Here is a 26,755-nt window from a genome sequence, read left to right as displayed (position 1 = left end):
AGATTCTCCTCCAAACTGCCTCAAGTCATGAACAGATTGGATGTTCCTGTAGAATCACTCAATGTGCTGTCATTTAACCCAAGGTATGTCTCTGAGAAGTGTTTTACAAGAGAACCTTGTAGAGATGTCTCAGTGAAATGAATTTTGCTTTAAACTCGAGCCTGTCTTGTGGCTGAAAATAAGAGCTATAATAATCTAATAAGGTGTTCACAGATACATGTGTTCCTTAAATAATGGCTATAGTATGTTGCTCCATATCCAAGTCTATTTGATCAGCATCTCCCCCCGAAATTAGAGTGGGACTTTACAGTCCTCTGTAGTAGCTTTTTGCTACTTTGTGCAGATACACTGGAGACTCGCCTATAAAACAACAGGCCTAGAGGAATCTGTCATAGCTCCATTAACACTTCTGCTTCAGCCTCCTCTTCTTACCTTCCTCCCCTCATTAATCAACAGACCAGCCCTCGGGGTGCAGCTCTGCAGCTACGCTCACTTTCAGTTTGTGTGTCCGTGCATGTGCGCATTGAGTATGTGGGCATTGTGTTTGCGTGCGTTCGCATGTGTGCATGGGTGACTTCACGTGGCAGCGTGTAAATGGCTAGTATCCAAAGGGAATTTACTGCTAGGTTTGTTAATTTTTGTGTCTGACTAGAAGTCAGAGATCCTGTGTCATCAGTCAGTCATGCTTCTGAAAGTGTTGCCAAATTCAGTTTAGCCATTATGCGATCTAGAACGGTTGTTTCAAATCCAATCTTCTGAAATGAGCTGTTAAAAAATGACATTTGTATACACGGATGCAAAAAAGAATCAGATGAAGTTATTCTTGGGGAGAAAAAGACACAGCAACCTTTTATGTTTGAATCACAATCTATAATGAGTTCTTCTCCTGCAGTTACCTTTCATCAGCCTGCTTGCCAAGCACATTCAGTACAGTGTACAGCCAAAGATAGCCTCAGCTGCGTGTGCGTATCTGAGCTAAAGGGCTTGTCTTTGTGTCTGCGTTCTTAATTTAATCACTGTGGCACATAGGTAAACATTATTATGGAGTTCTTTAATAAATATTTAAATATTACACCTGTTTTGCTTCAAATGCAGCCAAATAACCTTGTTGAATAATGAAAATTTTCCCATTCTGTCAAATGAACACAATTTTTTTTACATGGCACTAATTTCTGGATGCTCTATTATTAATGCATTGTTCAAATAGCCTTGACCTTAGAGTCTCATGTAAACTAAGGAAAAAGGAAGCAGCTCTTGTCACCCAAAGGTGTGGAAGCTCGTTTTTTCCTGTTTATTTGTGGCTGAGTTTGTACACTCTCCTTCCCTCCCTCTTTCTTTCTCAAGGGAGTTCTTTTAATAGTAAGGAGGTGACAGTTTACCTCTCGCTGAGCACCGTGGTGACAGTTTGGTACCTGCCCAGCTCGGCATGAAATGCCTCGACTGCCTTGCCTTCAAAAGCAGCCTGCTCTTAAAATTTGCACTCCCGTTCTAATGAGCCAAAATGACCTCAAGTGTAGGCCAAAGCAATCTGATCCCATTTCTATTAAACAGCTTTAATATTTCCGTGAGAATTATTGTTCAAGGAATGAATTTTGGGTAAGGACTGCCAAGGGAAATGGAGCACACAATAGTAGCCTTGGCAGTAGCACTTTGAGTGGATCATTTAAAGGTCATAATGGAGAAAATAGTGGCTCTTAAGAGTCATAAAACCATAGAAAACATGCAGTTATTGGACCAACTTCAAAGTGAAATATAAAATAAAAGAAAGAAAGGGAAGTTAATGTGTCAAACTCTTGACCCACGATGTACGCTGGCGGATTAGGATTGAAGTAATTTAACAAAAAGTAAGTTTGAAGTTCAGAGCAGGGACTAGGGCGCGCATTAGCTGCTGTTACACCCCCTCCCTATTTATACACATACACCCCCCTCCCTTCCCCTTATGTTCCCAATTGTTCTCTTTCATTTCAGAGAAATGTCTGTTGGGCAAAGTGATAATTGCATTCCTCAATGATTTCATGCTGAGACACAGAGTGACACTGAATCGTAGCCCACTTATTCCAAGGGAGTGTGTTCTTTGGGAGGAAATGAGACAAAAACAATATGACAAACTCCATCGGACCCCGTTCTTTGACATAAAAGTCCGCATTTTCCTCTCTTGCACACGCGCGCGTTTATTCCCCCCAATGTCCTCTTTGATTTCGCAAACCTAAATGTGGCTGAGTCAAGTTAGTTTCAGCAACACAAATCTCTTGCTTTCTGGTTGTGAGGAAACGGTCGTTGCAGACACAGAGCTCGCTGCTTCCCCGGCTAACCATATCAGAGAAGCAGCCTGAACATCAGTGAGCGAGTACCTCTTTAGAATTAATCCTCGGGGGGAATGAATGCACCAATGCATGAGGATTACTTGCTTTTAGAGCTTCTGATGAAATTCAAATAACAAACGCTTGCACAAAGTGTCCTGGAAAACACTTGGCGTTTCGTAATATCCTGCTAAACATGCAAATATTCGGTGGAACGCTGCACAGTGGTCTGTGCCTCATTTGATTTCACAGTCTTTATTGATATGATAATCAAGTGGTCAGCTAATGGTAATTAAGCTCAATCGGTAGAGTTGGATCATGGTTGTGGGAAAGGAAAAAAAAAAGCTGCTTTCATCCCTTTACTTTATATCCTCTTCCCACAACAACTAGTCGGTCACTTCTAAGGCACTGTATTTCTAACAGCCCCTCACCTGTTGGCCTAGATGCTAATTTTGCCGGTCTTGAAGCTGGCGGCGACGAGAGCACCAACATACTAAAGTGGAAAATAAGGCTTTGCCTACATTACATCAAGACCTCAGTAGATTTTTGTGCTTTTTCTGCATTCAGCCCATGCCCTCCTTCATTTATGGATTTAGTTCAGTTTAACATTCAGCCTGGCTACTGGATGCATAGCGCTGGACAACTTATTCTAGTATTATAACAAAAATAACACTGCGTCGCATTGTTGCTCTCTGTCTGCAATAGCCTAAGTAGGCTTGTTGGTGAGGCCCACAGTCAGATTCTTCTTTGTCTGTGTGTTATTGTCTGTGAAAGCTCCAGCCTTGTACATGGATTAAATGGAAATTGCAGTGAGTGTGTGTGTGTGCAGAGGATTGCTGACTTAAGCTGTAATACATAAAGAGGTTTGGATGAGGGATGGTTTAAAGAGCAGGCAATAGTCATAATGATGACTTAAAGCAAAATTGGCCCGACAAAAAAAATGTTTTACACATGCATGCAAGTCCAGCACTGCTTTGAACGCTATAGCCAACAGTGTCTGCCAACCTCAGTGTCACATTGAAATCAATAGCGGTTAAAATATACGATAGCATAACTTTGCTGCAGCGAGGAAAGCAACATTATAAAACTGTACTGGTAGATTATGGTCTTATGATCACAGTGTAACGCTTTATTATCTGCTTTCTTAATAAAACAGCGTTAAGTCTCCATGAATCCGCTTGACACAAGCAATGCGTCACCCTGTTTACACCACAGGAACATTTCCCCACTACTTATCTTCACTCTTTCTCATACCTGGGAGAGAAACTTCAATATTGACCCACATCTCCTTCAGAATAATTTGGCTGCTATTTTTGTGCCGTGCTTAAAAAAAAGAAAAAGAAAGAGGAAAAAAATGCTCTGCAACAGTGGCTCTGACGCCTGAATCCACACAGTGTGTGACATTTTAACTAATGTTGTTCTGCTCAAGGCTGCGCAGCCCAGCATGGGTCAAACATCTCCCTTGTCTCTCTCTCAGTAATAAGAAATCAGCAGTAGAAACACTTTCTCTGCGCCCAACAGTCTTATTTGCATGAGAATTGGAAAGATTTTTTTACTAAGACTGTTTTCTGGCTTTCTAGGATGTGAAAAACACTAGTGTATGTCAAGTGGCAACCTCTCTTTGGAGTTCCTCGAATAGCCTCTTGAGGCTTGCCCCAAAATTGACTCATTCCTCATAGACTTCCATGTTAAAATGTTCAACAGCAACATGTTTTCCAGCCTGATACAGAAATGTTTTTTGGTCTCCATAGCTTTTTTCCTGCCTCATGACTCCTGTAAAAGGTCCACATTTTAATATAACTTACAACATTTTATCATTTTAGATGGTTTTTATTAGTGGTGTGGCCACTTTAACGGTCATTTCGTCTATTCAGCAGTTTTACTAAAACACTGAGCTGACATTTTCTTTTCATCCAAAGGTACCAGCTTCTTCTTTAAGGTGCTCCCTTTAGGGGATCATCATCCTCCAGCTCACCCAATCCCTACTGTCCTCCTCTGTCACACCAACCCTCTGCATGTCCTCCTTCGCTTCGTCCATGACTCTTCTCTGTGGTCTTTCTCTTTTCCTCCCACCTGGCAGCTCCATTTTTAACACCTTTTGTCCAGTATACCCCCCCCCCTCCTGCACATGTCCAAACCATCTCAGCCTTATCTCTCTGCCTCTGTGTTTGTGACTCCCAACAAAAATCTTCATCTCCATCTTCTGCCTTTTTGTCAGTGCCACCGTTACCAAACTATACATCACAGAAGGTCTCACTAATCTTGTAAACGTTCCCTTTCACTCTTGCTGCTATCCTTCTTTCACAAATCACCCCTGACACTCATCTCCACCCACTCCACCCTGCCTGCACTCACTTCTTAACCCCTCTTTTGTACTGTTCATTGCTCAGAATGCTTGACCCAAGGTATCTGAACTCATCTACCTTTATTACCTCTGATCTGTGCATCTTCACCTTTCTGCTTGCCTCCTTCTCATCACACACTTCCATCCTGTCTTGTTTCCACTGACTCATTCCTCTTATCTCCAGAGCATACCTTTACCTGTCCATCCTCTCTTCTGCCTGCTCCCAAGTCTCATTGCTGATCATCAGTGTTGTCTGCAAATATCATAGTCCACAGAGACACCATGAATCAGTAAACTACGGATACACTTTGGTAAACAAGCTAGCGAGGCTGTTAGCTGCTAAGTCTCCAGCCTTACCTTCTCATTGAAATGGTGTCAGATCCATATTTGACAAAACTTAGTTGAACAAGGTCAACTGGTTCAACTGATTGTCATCACATATATGTAATAAATCTATAACCAAGCAGCAACTTAGTGGAATTAAGCTTGTGGACATGATTAAAAGATCAAACTGGGGTTTTCCCGCATAGTCATCTCTAGGGTTTACAGAGAATGATCTGAGGAAAGAAAAAAATATCCAGTGAGTGGCAGTTTTCTGGATAAAGAGGACTTGTTGATGCCAGAGGTCAGTGGAGAATGCTTTGACCTAATAGGAAGACAACAGTGACTCAAATAAGCATTCATTACAGCCAAGCATCTCTGAACACTCAATGCATTGAACCTGCAATTGATTAAACGCAAGTATTGTTGCTGACCATGTCCATATCCTTTTATGAGCACATTTGGGGTGTTGTGAAATGGGAGAAACCAGCTGAGAAACCATCATCAGTGTGATGGTATCATGTCAGTGTGGACCGAATCCTCTGAGGAATTTTCCAGCACCTTGTTGAATCTGTGCTGTGAAGAGTTAAGACAGCTCTGAAGACAACAGTGATTCCAACCCAAGATGTACCTAATAAAGTGACTGTAAATATGTTATGTCTGTGAATTTCAGATTCTTTTAAACCTTACGTAAAAGAGGTCGCTATCAATAATTGTTCTTAATGTTTTTATGACAAGTTCTATTAAGTATAATTTATCTTAATGGAAAGCTGCAGCCGGTTGCTGCTGTGGCTCAGGTCTATTCTTTTTCAGCAGCTGCTCTCACCACCCTTCTGCTTTCCCTTGGACTCTCTATTTGCTGCTATTTTTCTTATTTTTTCTATCGCCTGGCCTTATCCAATTTTCTCCATTGCTCTCTTTTATTACTGTCCATTACATGCTCTTTTAATACCGCCTGCCCTTGCGTTCTTTGTCATATTGGGTAGACGGACCCCTTGCTTTTGGCGAGGAATCAGCTGGAACCTGTTGTCCGTCATATTTCATGCCACATTGTGACTGGGATCCAGTTTTCAGCTATGAATACTCGACAATGAATACTGTGCGTAATAGCACACAGACATGGCCAAGGCCTTAACACATAAAATAAGGGTTGCTAATACTCTGATATTACATTTTGGGACCAGTTTGGCTCATGAATGTTTGATGAGAATGTCCAATCATGCATAGACAGAAGAAAGAGATGAGGAATGGGAGAGGAGAAATTTAGAAGAGAGGGACAGGCAAGAGACAAATCAGGGGCTTGGAGAGAAAGTGAGGAGGAGAAGTGTGTGTATGTGTGTGTTTGGGATGGAAAGGGGGAAGGTGGGGGGCAGTGATTACTTGCTGCTGAGGTAGCACTGCATTACACATGAGGATTTGGAATGGCCCAGATAAAGTAATCTATGATTAACTGGGGCGCGGCTGGCTTGCCACCCTGCCAACAGCTGTAGTCAGGGGCGAATTACAAAATTATGGGATGTCCAAACATTTCAGATGCGGCGGGAAAAGTATTTCGGTACAGGAGGCGAGAAGGTTGGGTGGGATGGGAGTTATGCATGAGGTCAAAGGTGACAGCCAGCGGCTAGAGGAGAGAGTGACACAGGGCGCGGTGGTGCAATTAAGAGAAATTTTGTTGCAACCTTTGAATTTGGCTGAGAATTTTAAAAATTCCGGAATAGTCCTGGGAGGATTTTGGGGAGGGGAGCCGCAGGCCGGGGTCGTGGTCGGAGGAGTGATCGCTGCGATGACTGCTGTAACAACTGTCCGACGGGATAACAAATCAAATTAGAAAGATGGACACCCCAGCACAGACCCTGCCGCCGCCTGAAATTGATTGCTAGCACTAGGAGCTGATATTGCGTGGTCTGGACTGTCATAGTCCATCAGGCATCATTATCACCGAGGGAACAGTAAACCTTATGCAGAGCTGAATGAGGAGGGAAACTTCATCCACACTATGCTGCTGGCAAATTAGACAGAAAACAACAACACAGACAGAACAGTGCTTTTCCCAATGTTTGTTTCTTAATGTGTTCTTATCATTTCAAGGTCAAATATAATTTCTGTTCGGGATGCTGTAGAGCAAAATTTTCCACACCTAAGCTGTGGCTAAATCCGGTCTGTTACTATTATGTCTAAGTGTCGCGGGCCTACCTTGATTGCAGGGCTCTTATGTCTTGTATTGCCTGTAAGTACAGCAGCAATCATCTTTAAATCATAGTTTGTAAGATATGAATCATCAAGAGGGTACAAACCCTGCCCACATTTGTCCCATCTTTCGAGTATCTGAGGGATAATAAAAGCATTTGTGCCTCTGAGGTATTACGATCGTGTTTCAGTATTCACTAGTTCTCCCAATCTAACAGTCAGCTATTTTTATTCCGCTGTGTGATTAGTCATTTAGCTGAAGCGAGCTGTCATTGGAAATCATTTTCACGTCTTTAGACAGTTCCTCAGTTCATCCAAATAACGAGTGATTTTGCCTGTGGGGGGAATAGGGTTCATATTTTATTGAGAGGCGAGACAGTTCCTCAGTAACGTCACAAGTTTGATAATGTTCCATGAAGTGAATGGACTTTGTGTTCGAGGCCACTTACAGAAAATGTCTGCGGCTCAAAAGATGGCTCATTACTTCGTTCCATGAGGTGTCTGAGCTCTTAAATTCTTTTCCAGGCCTGTCAGTCAGGGCTTTATACACCCCTGCAGCTAAAAATCCTAGCGGATAGGAATCCAAGTTGAACTTTAAGGTATTTATGGCTACATTAAATGTCACTACATCGTAAAGCAAAGTTATTTTATAGATAGACGGATCTGTTCTCAGCTTGCCTTTGAACCATGAGGAGTCTGCTTCCATGCGATCACACTTTGGCTCTGGTACTTCTTTCTGTCTCCTCATGCAAATCTCAGTTGTCGTACTCAATTTTGTACATTTATGGGGGTAACAAATCCACAGCTTTGGAGATCCACAGTTTCAGTCCATACCTCGTAATTTAAGTGGGATCCATAGGAGGAAATTAGGAAATGAACCTCATTTTATCACATGCATGATTACTTGATCACAATGAAATCAGTGAAGGAACAAAAAAACAAACCAGACCATACTATTTCCACTCCAGGCTTTACTTGAGGGACCTTTTAAATATAAATGCTTTAACAAGACTATCATCCTTTAACCTGGAGCTACTGACGACTCCAAAAGACTAACCGTCCTCTTCATCCTCCTGCTCTTTGCATCGACTGTTTAAAACAACATGTAGGACACTTAAACTGTCTGTTCCAACACAAAGCTTAACTAGCAGAGTTGTCCCTGCAGTTACACAGCTGAAGGGAGTCCTCTCTTCATCTGACTTGGCTGTCACATAATCCCCTTGACGTGTCTGTGTTTACGTCCATGAACTGAGTTTCTGCACTTAACTTTTACAACGTCTCTCCGTCGCATGGCCAGCTATGTTAGTGAAGTGGGGTGGCAGTGCAGCATGGAAAAAGGCAATCACAAGACAAGATTATTGAGGTTTGTATTGCAGGTTCACTAGCATTGCACCCTAAATACAATTCATACCAGCTATGATAGCACAGCTGGTGTGAATTGCATGCATTGCGGTATGAGTCTCTGCATGTGTCATCATGGCAAAATGTTGTTTTGGAAAACGGATTGCTGCTGGAATAACAGCGGAGGGTTTTTCCTGACTTAGGATGCACCTTTGGGGGTGATAGTAAATGCAGCAGTAAGCATGAGATTGTTTTTAGCAATTGCGCAAATTCAACATAATTCTGTTCCTCTTTTTTTATGACAATTTGATAAACAAAAGCCCCATTATGCCTAAGTAAATGAAACCTCAATTAAAAAGATTTGAACACTGGTGATTTTCCTGTGGTTCTGACTAAAACCTCTTTAGGGGTGTCAAAAATTCCCATAAGCAGGAAAAAATAAACATGCAGAGGCAGTTAGGAGTTTGGCAGCTGTTTCTATGGCTGTCTGTGGATAGACAGTGTTTTGCAACACTTTATTATTTCTGAAGTTTAAAGATGGTTGTAGTCCCTGTAAATCTTGAGGACACGTCTAATGATGTAGTAGTGACTATTAAACAGTTTAAAAATGCATTCAGCCTGATGACTCCTCTCACATTATTTAGTGCATTGCTACCAGCTAAGTAGAAAATCTACTATATTTTATTTGTTGAGAGCCTGCAGTGTGGTGAAAATTACACATTTGCTCAAGGTCAATCCTACTAAGCCAGTGCTGTAAAAAGCCATTTTCAAGATATTCTATTATTCATCATTTTTAGCAGAATTGAAATTATGGTTTACCCACTCCACAGCTTATTTCACAGGTTGCTGAAAGTCATCCTAATCAAAGATCTTGAGCACTTTGAAGCAGGTTGTCATCAACAGTTTGCATGATATCACTCCATGTATTCTTTCCTGAATCCTTACAAGAGGAAGGATACAACTGACTGTTCTTCATGGTAGAAAGCTTACATGGATTAGGAGCTTAGCCTTTCTTTTTGTAGAGCCAGACTGTTGCATTATAACTGAAGAGTTTGGCCTTTTTTTTGCTTTTTTTTTTTCATCTGACCTCAAAACATGTGCCTTAACAATGCCCCCATATGTTATTTTTGTTGTCACTTTTTTGAAATGCAACCTCTTTTTGCCTACTCATTGTTACCAACTTAGGAAATGACAAAAGATCAAGGTCCCGTGGACAAACTCAGTAGGAGAGGTTTTTTCTGACCTTTTTGAACAGATATAAATAGACCTTCTGTTTATTTATACGTATTGTAAGATGGAAAATACATTTTGTGCAGTGTTCAGTGCTATTGAAAATGAAGAACCTCTCGTCAACATGCTCTCATGAACAGAGTTTCTACAATTTGCCACGCAGTTACATGCAGTTAAAAAACAATGTTTTGTTCCATATTTTTGTCTAAATTCATGAGACAACTTGAATTCCTCTAAGATTTCTTTTACTTTTTGGGTAAATTCAAAGTTCTTATAGTTAATCTATTTTTTAGATTTGTTGATGAAATACAATAAAAGTTGATATGAGGTGATAATAAATCCATCATTTTGCAATAATTCCCATTTAAATATATCTACAAAAGCCTATTTTAAACCAATAATCAAAGGATTTCTATTTGCTTTCTTCTGTTTTTGGTATGTAAATTTATGAATAAAGAGGACGGCTGCACACATACACACATATTACATAAAATCGTGGGCAACTTGTGTTGAAAAAAATAATTTTCTTTCATAAATCATTCCAAGATTGTGTTAATGAAGTGTTACATTTTTAATGACCCAATCTCGTCTGGATTCCAGCGGCCCTTTGGGTTCATCTCGCAGCCCCAAATTTAAATGAATACACAATAAAATGACTGCCTTAAATCTTCATATAAGCCTTTTCATTTTTTCTGACCTTAGCAGGCTGATGGATATTGGGGTTCACTGAAAGCAGCATTTTGATCAGTGGGTCATATTAATAAGAGACTACCATACAGGTCTGTATTTAATATATCTGAAAGCATCCTCAAAGCTGCCAATCAAGATTACGGGAAAGATTCAGACACCAGATTTCAGTTAAGTCCTTGTTGAAGCTGAGGAGGTGCATGATAATTAGACTTGCTCTTTACTCTAATCTGTAAAGCTGAACATCTATTAAGACCTCGGTGTGTTCTCAGAATACTGTAAACTAATATGAGGAGAGCCACTGTTGCTCTGGATATGTAGGCTATTTTCAGTGACATCTGCGCCATGACTACTACTTTACTGACAGGTAGATCTGCTTCTGGGACCCTTCTGAAACGCACTCCAGTGCATCTGGTGGAATAGTAAGCATTGTCTTGAGTGGGCGCGATCAGCTCCGGTGGCTGTGTCAGAATGCACTGCAGCTGTGCCTGGTGTATTTTAGGGTTTACTTACAATTGCAGCAGTTGAAGCTGTTTTATACCACAGATCAGTGAGCCTAAGATGCAGTAAGTGTTTTTGGACATTTAACCCATTTTTTGTTTGTAATTTTGTCTCTGTACACCACCACAGAGGATCTAAAATTAAACAACCAAGATGTGATTGCAGTCCGGACTTTCAACTTTAATTTCAGGGATTTTATAAAAGTACTGCATGAACTGTTCGCGAATTACGGCCATTTTTATAATATAATTCCCTATTTCCAGACGCTCAAAAGTAATTGGACAAGCTAACATAACTTTAAAGATAAGGATTATTTTTAATACTTGGATGAAAATCCTTCCTGGTTCCTCCTTTGAGATGCTCTGCTGGGCTTTTACTATAGTCACCCTGAGTCGCTGCTTGTTTGTGCGTCTTTGACGTCAGTTTTGTATTTGATAACTGAAAAGCATGCTCTGTTGGGTTGAGATCAAATGTCTGACTTGGCCATTAAAGATGATCTAATTTCTTTGCCTTGAAAAACTTTTGGGTTGCTTTTGCAGCATGCTTTGGGGATCATTGTCCATTTGCACTGTGATGCGCTGTCCATGGCTGAATGTGAGCAGTGAGTATAGCCCTGCAGACTTCATAACTCATCCTGCTGCATCGCATCATCAACAAAGGCCAGTGGAAGTAGCATATGCCCATATCATGACACTGCCTCCTCCATGTTTGGCAGATATTGTGGCTTGCTTTGGATCATAAGCTGTTTCTCTCCTTCCATACTTTTCTTTTCACATCAATCTGCACAACTAAATCTTTATTTCATCTGTTCAAATGCTTTCTAGAACTGCAGAGGTGTTTTGACAATTGCTTGCTCACAGTGGGCTGTCTGATTGTTGGGGTTTTCTCTGAATAACTGTACAATATAAACAGTCTTGAGGTGACTGTTTGGCCTTAATCAAATAAAATTGAACTGATTAGAAAACTGAATTAATTCCTAATTAATTAATTTTGTTAAAAAAAACGTTTTTAAAAAAAATGATGGCTTCCTTCACTTACACCGACATCTCTCCCAACCTCATTCTCCAAGTTTCAGGAAACGGCTACAGAATGCAAGTTCAAAACTTAGAATAAAGTCCAGATCTTGCATGTGCTTCATTTGTTAAGAAATAACAAGGGAACAGGCCTCACCTGGCCATGAAAATATTTGTCAGTCCAATTATGTTTGAGCCTCTGAAAATAGAGCACTGTGCATGAGAATGGATCTAATTCCTAAACAGTTAATGCAAATTTGTCAGACGCCTTGAATTCAAAGTCTGCACTTCAATCAGATGCTGGTTGTTTGATTTAAAATCCTTGGGGCTGCAGAGGCAAAAATACAAAAATATGGGTTATTGTCCAGAAACTCATGGACTTAACTGTACATTCAGGTCCATAAGGTTTTGGATAATCATAATGAATCGTTTTTATTTTTATCACATTGAACATACAGACTTTATTTTAACATGAATTAATATTCACAGGATTTTTTTTTAACCAAACCTGGAAGTGCTAATGCTTTGAAACTCTCCTAATTTAAAACAAAAATTAATGTATTCAACTTTTTATTTTAAGTCAACATTTCTTGAGTCAGAATTAAATATAAAGCTGAACAAAAAATGAGTTCTTTCGACTAAATTCCTGCATGACTCTTTTTTTTACAGTGCATAAATTTGCGCCCTGGTGTAGTCATCAGGAGACGTGGTATCTCTGTCAGCAGACGGATGACACACTTGATGTGGCGGCTTCTCTCTGTTTTTAGATTCAGTATTTCGGTGCCTGGATATTAAAACCCAAACAGGTTTTGAGGATTAAAACTGTCTGTTTTACAGCTCAGAATAAGAAACTTGGTACCAAATGTAATCTTGTTGATTTATTCTGTGCCAACAGGCAAGAAACCTAGTTATTGTGTGGTGAATGCCATCGCATGCTGCTTTTTATGATGATAATAAAACACATTTAGTTGCCATCTTAGACGACGCAAAGTGACAGACTTACAGTTTTATTTTATTGCACATTTTTCCTCCCAAACTTTTACCCCTAAAAGTAAAAATACTTGTTCAGGTTAAACCATCAAGACAATAAAACTGATATTTCCTAGTTATTATTATGCAATAAGTCTAATGGGATTGACTTCCCACCTTCACTGAACAATATGCAGCTTAACCACTTTGTCTCTCATCACCACTGTGGCAGCACTGTTGCTTCTACCCTTTAAAGGTTTATGTAAGTGAAGCCAGAGTCTCTTTATGAAATAACTCATCATTCTTGCTGATTTGCGATCTCTTTCCTGATTGGAATAAATTGGACTGATTGAAGGCGATGTAATTTCTGAAAGCAAGAAGTAGATTAACTTGTTAAAAGCAAGTGATTTGATGCACAAGTGACTTAACATCAAGAGTCAATCACAATTATGCTGTCAGTAAGCAATCAGAATAACTGAGGATGAGGAAGCAAAGTTGGCAGTGCTCAAAGCGGCATGCAGTTGCTTATTTGTTATAGGTTTCTGAAAATCTGTGTAGTGCAAGCTTTGCCTATTTTGTGTAATTAGCCTCAGGTATTTAGTGGAGATGGATCTGCTCTAACTAATCGCTAATCAGAGAACAACTCAAAGCAAATCAAGGTTGAATTATTTTCTCTAGAACTGTCTTCATCATTGCATTATTTTTTTTTAAATTCCCTGAAACTGGTTACCGGTAATTGGTTTCTTGTGCCAGGCATTGTATTCCTCACTGTTCTGGCATTAAATGAGTCACACCAAACCAGCAGATAGTCTCATTCACGTCTGTGTAATTACAATCAGTGTAGGAGTGTCTCTGAATAAGACCCACCAGCAGCACCAGAGAATAGGACTGCCTTGACAAAGCATTGACATCTGTGGAACAGGCAAAATCCATTCATACCCCCTAATTCTTATTTTGCAGGAGCTATCTCACTGAGCTTGCTTTTGTGCTGGTATAATTACTTAATCTGAGCACTCCTAGGGTGAATTACTTTGTGTGCAGAAAGCAAGCACCATTGCTTTGATTCAAGCTCCCAAAGGGGAATTGAGTCTAGTTTTAATTTTACTGTTTTAAAGTTGCAAATGCATGTCCATTGTGTTTGTGCTTCTCTCCAAGCCGCAGCCTATTTTTGATTTTCATCGTCATTATTATGGAAATAAATACAGTATGTCCAGTTTAGAGTAATATTTAACCCCTCCTTTGTTTCCTCACTTCTTTAAAGGATTTTATGGATGGTGTAGGGAATGATCCACAGTGCATTAGTGCAGAGTGTGTAGTGTGCTGTTTTCTGTTGTTTGCTGTTTATAATGGGCCTGTGCAACACTTAACTAGAATGGAGGCCCATCAAGGCAGACTGATAAGGACCTAGGGATCCACCATAGTCAATTACTGCAAAGTGCCAAGTTCAACTCAGCGGGCCTTTTATGAAGTACACCAGCTGAGTAAACAAATTAATCGTACGGCTGTGGTTCCCCAATCCAACCATGCGACCCAGGGCAATCATACATCAGAGAGAGTGAGCGGCTGTCTCCACCAGGAAGGGTCCTACTATTAAAGATAGGCAACCACATAGGACTCATTAGCTATTGGCCATCGCACTTGTTTTGCTTCTCGACTGCACTGTTCTCTTTTAATAGCTTTTAACACCCCGACACTGCCTTTGTATGAAGATGGAGGTGATGTTTAAGAATACTGCCATTTCCAAATGCCTTGTCGGCACAGCAATGCCGATAAAACAAAGTAATTAGAAAAACATTGTCCTGCTAAAATCTACCGTTAAAGGAAAAAGAAATATTTTTGAATATATATATATATATTTATAAGGCAAAAATTGGTCTACAGGTGCACATGCATGAATCTGTGTTTTGTGTTCAAATGAAGCAAAGAAGCAGTTGTTTAAAAAGTTCAATATACACTATAAAACCAAAAGTATTCAGTCACGCATCCAGATCATTGAATTCAGGTGTTCCAATCACTTCAATGGCCACAGGTGTATAAAGTCAAGGACCTAGGCATGCAGACTGCTTCTACAAACATTTGTGAAAGAATGGGTCGCTCTGAGGACCTCTGTGAATTCCAGTGTGGTTCCATGATTGCAACAAGTTCAGTCGTGAAATGTTCTCTCTACTAAATATTCCACAGTCAGCTGTTAGTGGTATTATAACAAAGTGGAGGTGACTGGGAATGATAGCAACTCAGTCATAAAGTGGTAGGCCACGTAAAATCACAGAGTGTGCAGAGGTCGCCAACTTTCTGCAGAGCCATTCACCACAGATCTCCAAACCTTATGTAGCCTTCACATTAGTTTCATGTCAGGAATGTGTTTATGGTCAAATAAACATGCTCCTAAACCTTATGAAGCTGTTATATCTGCAAAGGATGGGACGACATCATATTAAACCCTATGGATTATGAATGAGATGACACTCAAGTTCATGCGTATGGAAGCAGTCGACCATTGCTTGAGATGCAGACTGGCAGTAAATACCATAGACCAGGGGTGGCCAACTCCAGGCCTCATGAGCCGGTGTCCTGCAGGTTTTAGATAACACCCTGGGTCAACACACCTGAATCAGGCCTCTGGAGAACTTCAAGACATGTTGAGGAGGTAATTTAGGCATTTAAATCAGCTGTGATGGATCAAGGACTCATCTAAAACCTGCAGGATGCTGGTGTTCCGAGAAACCGTCCTACTCTGGCAAATCGTCCTACCTGTATTATAATTTGACTTTTGACTAATCCAAACCCTAACCATAAGAAATATTCACAATGGGTTAAAAAAATGATGTAAATTTGGGGTTTGTGTTACGCGCATGCGCAGCGTATGCGCAGAAACAATGGGTAGGATGGTTTGTGAGGGAGGATAGATTCCCAGAACACCGGCTCTCGAGGCCTGGAGTTGGTCACCCCTGCCCGAGAGGGTTACCTATGCACTATCTAGTTGGACAATCTAATTCAGGGGTGGGCCACTCCAGGCCTCAAGGGCTGTAGTCCTGCAGGTTTTAGATAACACCCTGGGTCAACATACCTGAATCAAATGATTAGTTCATTACCAGGCCTCTGGAGAACTTCAGGACATGTTGAGGAGGTAATTTAGACATTTACCAGCTGTGTTTTAGACGCATCTAAAACCTGCAGGACGCCGGCTCTCGAGGCCTGTGTGGCCACCTCTGCCATAGAGGGTTACCTATACACTATGTAGTTGGACAATCTAGTTGCAACCAGCAGCTAGCTTCAAGGAATAAACACCAAGCAAATGGCCTGCAGTGTGGATGCACGTTTAAACAAAAAAAAATATATAAAAATAATTAAAAAAAACCCCATCAAGTAAAGCAAGGAAACATAATATCAGGACGATATATACATTGCAAGTTATTTTGTTTTCCCTCAAACACAGTTATTTACCCAAGACTTTCTTTCTTCACTATCTTATTGATGACAGCTAATGAACTACTACAACTTTAGTCTTTCCATTATTGGAACCAACTCAAAATGAGACTTTTAAATCATAGTTAAACACTTTTAGAGCCTCTTGGAGTGAGAAAATATAAGGTTGCTTTTCAGCCCCCTCCACCCCCAGTAATCACTATAATGCACAGTCATCTCCTACACCACAGAGGGCCACAGTACATGTCTCTGCATGAGAATATTGGCCCAAAGTTATCTGCAATTGCAATCACATTACACCAAGTTTAAACTAAGTTATAAAATTGCAATGCTTAAACAGCAGTTTGCAAACTCTAAGGAATACAGGTTATTTGTTGAGTTTGAAGTGTTTCGAATACATTATTGTCTATTTCAAGTTCTGCAACAATATGTGTTTGTGTAGGCACAAAATCTAAAGTAAAGCTTTAGCGCTGGCAGTTTTAGGCCATATTTGGCTTATTGATAATAAATAAATAAGCACAGCAGAGCACCACAGAGAAAATCTATTCATAATTGGATGAAAATATTCAGAATCTTGGATTTCAAAAATGATTTTCCATTCCACCAAAACATTTTGATTTGATTTTCATTTCCCTCACATATTTATCCGCACAGCACCTTTGACATCTTAGGCATCAGGACACCCATTTCTTAAATTATTACATTTTCCCATTATTTCCCCCCCATGAGTAATTATCTTGGTTATTTAACAGTTTTTATCTGCTTTTATCCCCATCTGCTCTCTGCTCTGCTGTGAAAAGGTTATGTCACCAAACTGTGCGCCCAACAGGATTTAGCAACATTTTAATCTGAATCTGACGACAGCTGGATGGATGTTGTTTTCTGCCGGCGGTCATAAATCTGATCCAAACCACACCTTTGTAATCCCAGCGCAGCAGGTTTGGAGTGTTTACAGTGAGATTATGTAACCTTTCGAAGAACAACTCACAAATTCCTCCTACTCATTTCATAAACAGCCTTTTAGCTTAACTCAGCACACCTCGCAGTTTTGCTGCTGTAGTCTGGCATGACTTTAGATAGATACTACTATTGTTACTCTACATTTCAGCATCTTTATCTGATGCAGAAAGTTGAATACCCTTATTTAACAAGTAATAAGAAGATATATTTTTACAGGATTATATTTTTCATATATTTTTCAATAGATCGTCATGAATGTTTATTGCTATGACATAAAAAGTGCTCAGGGGCATTTAAAATATTGTTCTTCAGAGGAATGCAGATAATCTTACCATCAACATGAAGCCAATTAGATGTTTCCCAATGCTGCATCTTATCAGTAATTTGCTTGAGGATTGAGAATAACAGATCCTTAAATGTAGCAGGTCCAATGTCTGAATGTCCTCTGTGCCCATAAAATATTAACATTACAAATCCAAGGCATGCACTTACTGGAGTTGCCACTGATCCAAGTGAAATCTTAATTTCCGCAGTGGAAAAACTGCTAGCAACCATCATAAGCACGTTGGTGTGGGCAGGTTCTCGGTGGGCCTTTCACTCGGAGTGACCCCAGCGAAGGTCACAGGTTAAAGTTGTTCTTCATACCACAAGTGCTACTGTGTCGAGGTGTTTGACCTCGTTTTGATCCTTTCATTCTCAAATAAAATAACATTTCCCAGAATTCATAGTGGTTAAGTATTCAGCAATCAGTGTAAGGATCAGTGTTATCGACTTTTTGTCAGCGCTTTCCAATTTTAAATTTGATGAATGAGCCCTGAGGTCAATCTATTTTTCCTTATATAATATCCACAGCTTCACTAATATATTTATTCACTTTGCTTGGACGTTTTGCTGGTTTTGGGATTTTTTTTTTGGCATTAACAGTATGTTTTGATTCCAGGATGATAGCTCATCTTGCTAATTTTTCTATCTAGTTGATTTTATTCTGGTCTGACTTTCATATGATGGTGTAGTTTTATATCTGCAGTTACCATAATATTTGTTGTCTGTTGTCAGATCTTCCGGAGGTGTTGGCTGGTGTTCAAGAAAGCCTCGAGTAAAGGACCCCGGCGGTTAGAGAAGTACCCAGATGAGAAGGCAGCCTACTTCAGGAGCTTCCACAAGGTAAACAAATGACTCAAAAACATCACTAACATCATTCCTTTTTTATTAACTGTTTGTCTTGATGTCTTCTTTAGTAGATAAAATGATTATTGAGTACTAGATCAACATAATTGATTGTGATTTTGATCCTATGGCTGTGACTAATACGAGTTGTGATCATCTATCAGTTACTTCTTGATTAATCTGTCCATCGCCCTATGAAATGACAACCTCATTTTCCCAGCCCAGTGTAATGTCTTAGGTTAAGACAAGGAGTTCAAAATATTTAAAATAATATGTTAAAATTGATCAGGGAATTTTAACATTTCTGATTAAAAGAGGAAATAAATAATCCATCTTCTTAGCTGTGGGGATTAGGATTACTTTTTCATATGAAAATCTGTGGCCTTATCTGTGGCTCAAAAAGGATTTTCTTTAAATCTGAAGATGTTTAAAACATCATATAATGTTTAAATAATTTTTGTAGAGACGCACCGATTGCAGTTTTCTCAACAGAATTAGGTTTCTGATTTTCCTCCAAGTTTGACCTGCTGATAACAATTTTTGCTGATTCCACCTTTACCTTGACCTTGAAGTTTTGTTCAGATTTTACTGAACAAAACCAGGTGCAACAGATTCATGTAACACATTTTAGATACATTGTTTTCCAATATGTTTATCTCCATAATCTTTCTCATTACTGCTTTGATCCTTTCCTCTTTGAGGCTGCCGGCTTGTGGCTTGGGAAACACAACGGTTCACTTTAGCTAATTTCGGGTCTCCACTCACTTCCACGCTAACAAAGTAGCGTGTGGCCATGAGTGTGTTCTTTTCTGTTCTATTGTATGACACATTATGAACAAAACAAGTACTCAATAATCACTCTGAACAGCGTAACATATTACATTGTATTTATTTACACAGTGCTGACTTTTTGTGTGCTGTACCAGTACCACGCTGTGGTATTCCCAGTGTTGGAGAGAAAATTCACATTGTGGGTGGTGAGGATGCCAATGTCACTCAGTTCATTGGTCGATCATGATAATGCAGCATGTAGTGACCGCATTACCGTGAAATTAGGAATCAATATTCATAATCTCCAGAGTATGATTCGTGATGATTTAGTAACACCCTGACCTTTCGTCTAATGTAATCATTAGACATCACTTTGTATTTGACTCTACTGAAGTCGATGAAACTGTAGCCTCTATAGAAAACCATATATGCAACACCCAGTGGGTATTTAAGGTCATTAGAGGACCTTGAAACTAAAAGTTTGTCCGATCTTTGTCCTCTTGAATCCCAAAAGAAGATTAAACCTGCTGTGTGACTCCTCATGTAGCAGCCTAAGGTACTGTCTAAATGCTGATGACATTGACATGCAGAGCACAATTGTGCTCTGCATGTCAATGGCTGCCGTCTTGTCAATGGCTGCCGTCGGCTGCCGTCTTGTAATTACAAGACGGCAGCCGAGTTTCATTTTGCAGGTTGGCCAATTGGTGGAATTAATTTGCTTCAGCTGATAAAATCTGATGGGAGTGGTCCCCCAGTAAAAATGAGATGTCAGGAACTGTCCTCTTAAAATCCTCCTGTCCTCTTCAAACTACAGAAACAAATGTTCTGGTAAAAGTCTCATGTGAGACAAGATATATGTATATTTTTTTCAATTTCCAGCACGACTTCTAAGAAAAGTATCTGCTGCTTATCTTTTAAGAGTATATTACTCACAAGGTGCTTTTTACACTGAATAAAAAGATTATGGAATATGGTTGTGCACAACTGTGCCTTGTTTTCATCTTGATGTATTAAGTTCTGTCCATTGGCCTCAGATGATGAAGTTAAGGATCTATTAAGACACAGTTTGCAACTTTATCTTGTCCTTTGGGGCCTTTTTCCTCCCTTCAGAAAGTAATAATCCAGAGTATAATATCTCACTCCCTGCCTCTTAAGCCCTTTGAAATACTCCAATTACGGCTCATTATCATGGTGAGTGGAGACGATGTTAAAGGAGTAGCACTGTGAACTATGTTTTATCATAATGAGGGGAGATAACTGCAGATAATAGGGGACTGTGACATCAGTTTCTCATAAGGCGATATGTTTGAGAGAAGATTTAGTACTCTTTACTACTTGTGATTGTGAGTCAGCTGTGAGATTTTTCATTTTTGGTAGAATTTAACATTTTTTTTCCACATTCCTGTCTGAGAAAGCTTGTATACAAGCTAGGTAGGTGTTTTGATCCTTTTCCTTAGCTCGCTTTGCTGCTACCGTATCAGCCATGTATTGTGAATGAAACATCTCTATGCCTACTGCATCATGCTGTCACATGGGGCATCCTGTGTGGCTGTAACTCCCCTCCCAGAGGGATCTCATACACCCAGTGCTGGAGTGAGCGATGAGTGCACACATGCACCAGTGCGCCTGGTAATGCATCGCCACAAAGATCAAGAAAGGTCCCGTCTGAGGGCTTCATTCAACGCTGCAGTGCTTTGGGGGGAAATAGGCTGCACTGGTGGCTGATTTACACAATCAACACAAAGGGGATTGGCTTTTTTCCCTTTCTTTCTCCATTCCCTCTTCTCTCTCCCACTCGTCTCCCTCTCCCTGTGCAGTTTTTGCTGTCTGAGGAGCACTGGTCCACGCAGTAAAAAGTCCCTGAATATTTTTAGCTCTCTGAAAAGTTGTTCTCCTTTGTGCTACATTTCCTGAGCTCTCCTGAGGTCCCGACAGGAGCAGTTAACATGAAATGATGGAGCTGTAGCTAAATGCCTAATTTGTACACATGGATGTGGAACTAACCAGCAAAGCAGGGAGAGCTGAGCAGACTGAGCCTCACTAGTGCAGCTGGTTGTTCCTCCAATTTGGTCTATATAGCAAAAATTATTGTACAAACTATGTTGCACTTTTATACAAACACCGAATGACTAAATTCATATTTTATGTCTGTTAAATCAGAACCAGATCTCATCTGAACAAAATCCTGTAGCATGTGTGGGGAGGGTGTAAAGTTTAAGCTCGCTATGAAACTCCATAATCAAGATTTGCTTAATCATCCGTTATCAGGGTGGATGTCAAATTGTTGAATCTCAGCTCCTGTGCATAGCAAATGGGGAATGGAGGAAAATACCACAAGATGATCTTTTTATAGTCAAATGTCTTGGGCCACACATCCTTTCTTTATATTTTACTTCCAAGGAGCCAGCCTTTCTTGTCTTTAGCACTAGTTCTCCAAGGTATCTGAAGGTGGGTTTTTTTTAGCTTAAACTATGAAAAATGCAACACATAGCATGCTATGAAAGGGATAAAATTGTATGTTTACACCATCAAGTTGTTTTCCAAAGAGCTATTAGCTAAAAACCTAGCATATTTGTCAGCATGGCATGTAGTTTTTTCTTTTAAAATGTAGGGAAAGTGGACAAGAGGACAACAAAAGAAGTGGCAGATCTAAAAATCTATTGACTGAAGATGAACTGAAAATCATGTCCTTAAGAAACCGCAAAAAAATAGAGTAAAGATCTGACGCAGGACCTGAGAGATGCTCTGGACCTTCAGTTGATCCATATACTATTACCCAAGGTCTCATCAGAAGTGGTCTCAGTAGAAGGGTCCTTGACAATGAGTAAAAAATGAGAAAAGCTGACCTAAACACACAAGGGAACACTATCTGTCATGGATTGGGCTCCCCAGAGGCAGAACCTCAAAGCCCAAGGAGGCATTTCTGAAGACTACCTAAAGAAATCACAATAATGTTTCAGATTGTGTTGATTAAAGGTGGTCATAACAAATATTGACTGTCAAGCTTGTTAGATGTGCATAAACTCTTGTTTTAGTCTTATATTTTTATTTTGCTGCAAATGTTTCAATAAATCACAGCTTCAATTGTTCATTTTTCTAGCAAAATATAAAGAAATGAGGGGTGGCTCAAATGACTAACAGTCGTCCCTGTTTTGCACAGTACTGTATATTCAGGTGGATGAGGACTTGAAGATCAAGTACATGTTTAGAATAAGAATTTCTTTTTTAGATCAATGTACAACTGCAATACATTTTACATTAATAATCTCACTTTGGACACTGCAGAAAGAGAGCCAGCAGTAATATATTCAGCCAGCCAACGTTGGTTACTTTATTGTTTATTATTTTCACAATAGGAAACTGCTGTTTTAGATTATAGCAGAAACACTGTAAAATTACAGTTCTATGCTGGAAAACCAATAAACAGTACTTTACTGTGATTTAACAGGAGAGATCGTTAGCCGCTAGAAGACGAAGCCACTTGATGGAGAACAGCTGTTTTACTCTAACACTGGCACTTGTAAAACTAGCTTTCAACCCCATGTCGACCGCTGTTAGATGGAATTCTGTTAAATTTAGTTCACAGTTCAACCAGTTTGACTTCAAAATACCTGCAAACCTAATTGCATTGCCTCAGCCGCTCCTTACGTTTCATGCTAATTAGCAAACATGAGCATGCTAGTAGGCTAATCTATTTAGAGAAGATGGTAGTATGACTTGGGTTCCAGTTTTCCAAACATGAGATTTCTCTTGCGCCTCATGTCTGCTATGCATGAAAGCTAAACATGAATAAAGATGAAGAGGAAAGAATGGGAGAGGAAATAGGTCTCATCAAAAATGATTCACTATGCTTGGACTCTAGCACCTCAGGCTGGGAATGCACCCAAATCTCTCATTTCACACACGCATCACACAGATAAAGACTAAAACATGCGCAGTTACACACTAAACACAAACAGAGAAAGAAAGAGATGAGAGGCTGGTGACATTCACTGCTTAGAAATTCCCAGCGTTGACGCTTACTTTGTGTCAGTTATGAATTGCCTGCCCGAGGACAAATTCATACCGTATCTCATATGAAATATTTAGATACCATCTTTGAGAGGGGATAAGAAAAATAAACAAACGGGACAAAAAACAAAGCACTTCTTATCTTTCAGTATTGTAGCCTCTGATTTACTTCTTCATCTGTTGTATTTCCAGTTGAAGTTCAATATTGCGGGGCAAATGCATTAAATCTAATACTATCAAACACAGAAATCTCAAGTCCACATATCCTGTGTGTGGGTAAGGTCTGGTCCCTTAACTTTTAACAGTCAAAGTGTACTATACAGGGAGCCCAGCTAATTCATTCCCAACAGTCTGGCAAACTGCCCACAGTTAGCACACAATGGACTACACTAATGTAATGGGTCTTATCTACTAGGCAGAGTGAACACAGAGAAGACTGTTGAACAAAATGGCCTGTAAATGCGGTTTATATTTAATTAAATGTAATCTTCTCTTTTTTTTCATTTGCTCAATCAATCTCCTGGTAAAGTGATTTAGATGCTTATGATCGCGCTTCTGTCTATTGACTGGAAGGGCAGCTTTGAGGAGATGAACAATAGATGTGCTGTGTATACCGAAAGAGCACCGGGTCATGTTTATTCATAGGGGTGCCTTTAAAATAAATAACATACTTACATTTTACACATCACGCTGCAGCAGGCTTTATGATGCAGGAAGCTGACACTGTGTGTGATTTCTTACTGTTTTAAGCTATTTTTTGTAATCAGCCGAATAACTACTTCTGTTTACGTATCCCTTAAGATCACCCCCATCGCCCTTTTTTGTTTTGTTTTGTTTTAATTCACCCCTTTAATGCTAAGCCTCTAACTGCTATTGCAATTTCAGCAAAGCTGTGCAAGGCTGCAATTAAACCATGCTGCTGCAGCTGCTGCTGGTAGCTGTGTTCATTCAAGGCAATATCCTCCTGCCACACTCTCTTTTTAGATCACTGAGCTCCATAACATCAAGAACATTACCCGGATGCCACGGGAGACAAAAAAGCATGCTGTGGCGATCATCTTCTGTGACGACACGTCCAAGACATTCGCCTGCGAATCAGGTAAAAATCAAAATTACTATTTTTTTTTTTCTCTAGCCACTTCGGAGCAAGGACAGCACCGATTTCAAGTGTCATTTCTTATAAATACGTAAGGTGAGGACTGGCGGCGTGGTTTTTTTGAAAAGTTTGACGAGAAGTGGAAGGAGAGTGAGAAGTGAGAGGTTGAAGGAGAAAGACAAATAGAATGAGTGAGATGAGGGAGGCAGCGGAGAACTGGAGTTTAGCCAAGTGATGCTCATTTGCCGCTATATTAAGAAGTGGGAGGATCTGTTCCGAAATATTGATTTTCATACTGCAGGTATGAAAACTGATATCGGGCATAATTTGCGGCGTGTTTCAACTCAATTATAGACTGTAACAATACAGATTGTTTCTAATACGTGGATAGACAGCAAAGAAGGCTCTGGATCTGCACACGGAAGGGTTTTTTTGTGCAAAGCTGAAAGCAGAGGGTTAGGTAAGGTCGATGCACCTTACTTAACATCTTAACTCCACTCTTGCAGGTGTGCATTTGGAAATATTCGCATATGACATGGAGAGTTGTGAACTCGTATCTTAACTCTCTCCTCTGCTGGATCAGTCCTCTCACCCCAACATATGAGTGTCTTTTTCCCCTTTTTTGACCGTCAACCTTCCACATCTGATATCCTTTATTTCCCTTGCATCACATGATATCCACAAGTGTTAAACTTGTGGAAATTAGCAAAAATGTGGCATCCTGTAAATAAGAGGTTCAGGTTGTATCAGATTTAAATTTGGCATGCTGCCTATTTTCTACAGTGCAACAACAGTGAGTGTATGGATTTAAAAACTGGCATTTTTAAAGTGCAGTCATTTCTTAAGGCATTCATACAAATGTGCCAATAATTGGATGTTCACTGTTTTTTTTAAAAGCAAAGAGAAAAAGCAGATAATTAGGTCTCATGAAGCTCTCTTGATATTTTAGTTTTTTAAAAATAACCATTTTATGCCTCCATCTAAGCAGTACCGTGTTGTTTGGTGTGCTGTTGAGGAAACACGGGATGGAACAAAGGAAAAATCATTTAAAATTCCTGACAGCTTTGGGTGCATCTGACAAATATGCACATAAGGAGAGATGAGCATGACCTGAAGAGATGAGAATCCTGTCAAGTGTGCCAACTCTTTAAATTCCACAGCCGAATGGGGCCTGACAGCACGTATACAAGTGGATATACATTTTGCATTTGTCTGGATAACGGCACCTTCTCCTGAAACAGGAAATACAAAGAAAGCTCGACTGTCTTTTGATTTGATTCTCACATATACTGTCACTCCAGCTTCATCTTGCCAGCACATCCATCCTTTTCCACAGCACACCTCCACACTGAGACATCCTCCCGCAACATCTCTTCATGCATGGCACATGGAGTTGCGAGGTTGCCTCTGTGCTGATGAACTGTTTGCTTAGCTGATTTTCCACTCACTGGCCTTAAAAAGTGTGGGAGTTTAGAGGCCAAGAAGGCCATGGCAACTGAATGAGAAAAGCTGAATCTGGGGAGGCATGAGGAAAGAGCTCAAATTCAGAGCTGCTGGTGCTGCCTGTAAATGTGTGGCTCCAAAGTTTCACTTTTTTGTATGTGTGAATGAAGCGCTCCAGGCAGCAGCAGACCTTTCCTTCACCCTGCAGAGTAATGTAGATCTGTCCCATTGACAATGCTTGTCAGAGCTGAGCTGACAAACAGGTTGTCTTGCAATGCCGGCAAATACGCCAGGAAGGCACGCCAATGCTCTCTCGCATTTTACACGAGTGCATGAGGATTTTTTCGTAAGCAAACACAGAAACATGGTAGAATTCCCACACTTGCGCATGTGTCTCTGTACACATGAGTGGCCATAGTTACAAATCCCAGTGCTCCCCAGGGCCAGGGAGCTTCAGAAAGATAAACAACTCTGGCGTTTGCCTCATTTCGCACTTCAGTGACTTTCACCAAACATTCATGTAAGACAATTGGAAATCTTCTGCACTGTAAACACAATTTTTCTGACTTAACAGGAAGGCAGATTGGTATTCACACGTAACACACTGCCACACAGACTTCCAGATTTGATCCATGAAATCATCTGTTTCCACTTAGCCTTAAATTAAAAAAATCTGTCTCACAATAAATGTTCTGCTTCGTTTCCGGCTTTCATCCGTAGCAGGCGCAACTTCTTCCACGCAGCTCATTTCCTTAATCCAAGATTGTTGTTTTGGAAGGAAACAATAATTGTCCTAATTGTCCAAATTTCTCAAAATTATCCAACAATGCTCATTCACTGTGGCTCTATGTTACTAAACATAAATTTGGAAGTTAAAGCCCCAACACAAGGCTCGTAACCCCGTGTGCCCCCAAAGGTGTCCTGCTAAGGCACCTTTGGAGACTATTAATACCACCTATACATTAAATATGAATACAGCTGGTTAGCT

At 40.1% G+C, this 26,755-nt stretch overlaps 1 protein-coding gene across 2 annotated transcripts in view; it reads left to right on the top strand.

Moving 5' to 3' along the window:
* The window catches only part of dok6 (docking protein 6), a 54,982-nt gene that overhangs the window by 11,614 nt on the left and 16,613 nt on the right, over window positions 1–26,755 (top strand). For both annotated transcript variants that reach the window (XM_084939183.1, XM_084939184.1), the window contains exons 3-4: window positions 18,336–18,443; window positions 24,213–24,327. In XM_084939183.1, coding sequence (XP_084795309.1) covers window positions 18,336–18,443; window positions 24,213–24,327 — 223 coding nt within the window. The remainder of the gene's footprint in view (window positions 1–18,335; window positions 18,444–24,212; window positions 24,328–26,755) is intronic.

Source organism: Perissodus microlepis, chromosome 9 (genome assembly GCF_051167445.1).
Source record: "Perissodus microlepis isolate ML-2025 ecotype Zambia chromosome 9, ASM5116744v1, whole genome shotgun sequence".
NCBI classification, from domain to species: Eukaryota; Metazoa; Chordata; class Actinopteri; order Cichliformes; family Cichlidae; genus Perissodus; species Perissodus microlepis.
The sequence above is the reverse complement of the archived record's forward strand: the minus strand, read 5'-3'. Positions and strand labels throughout refer to the sequence as shown.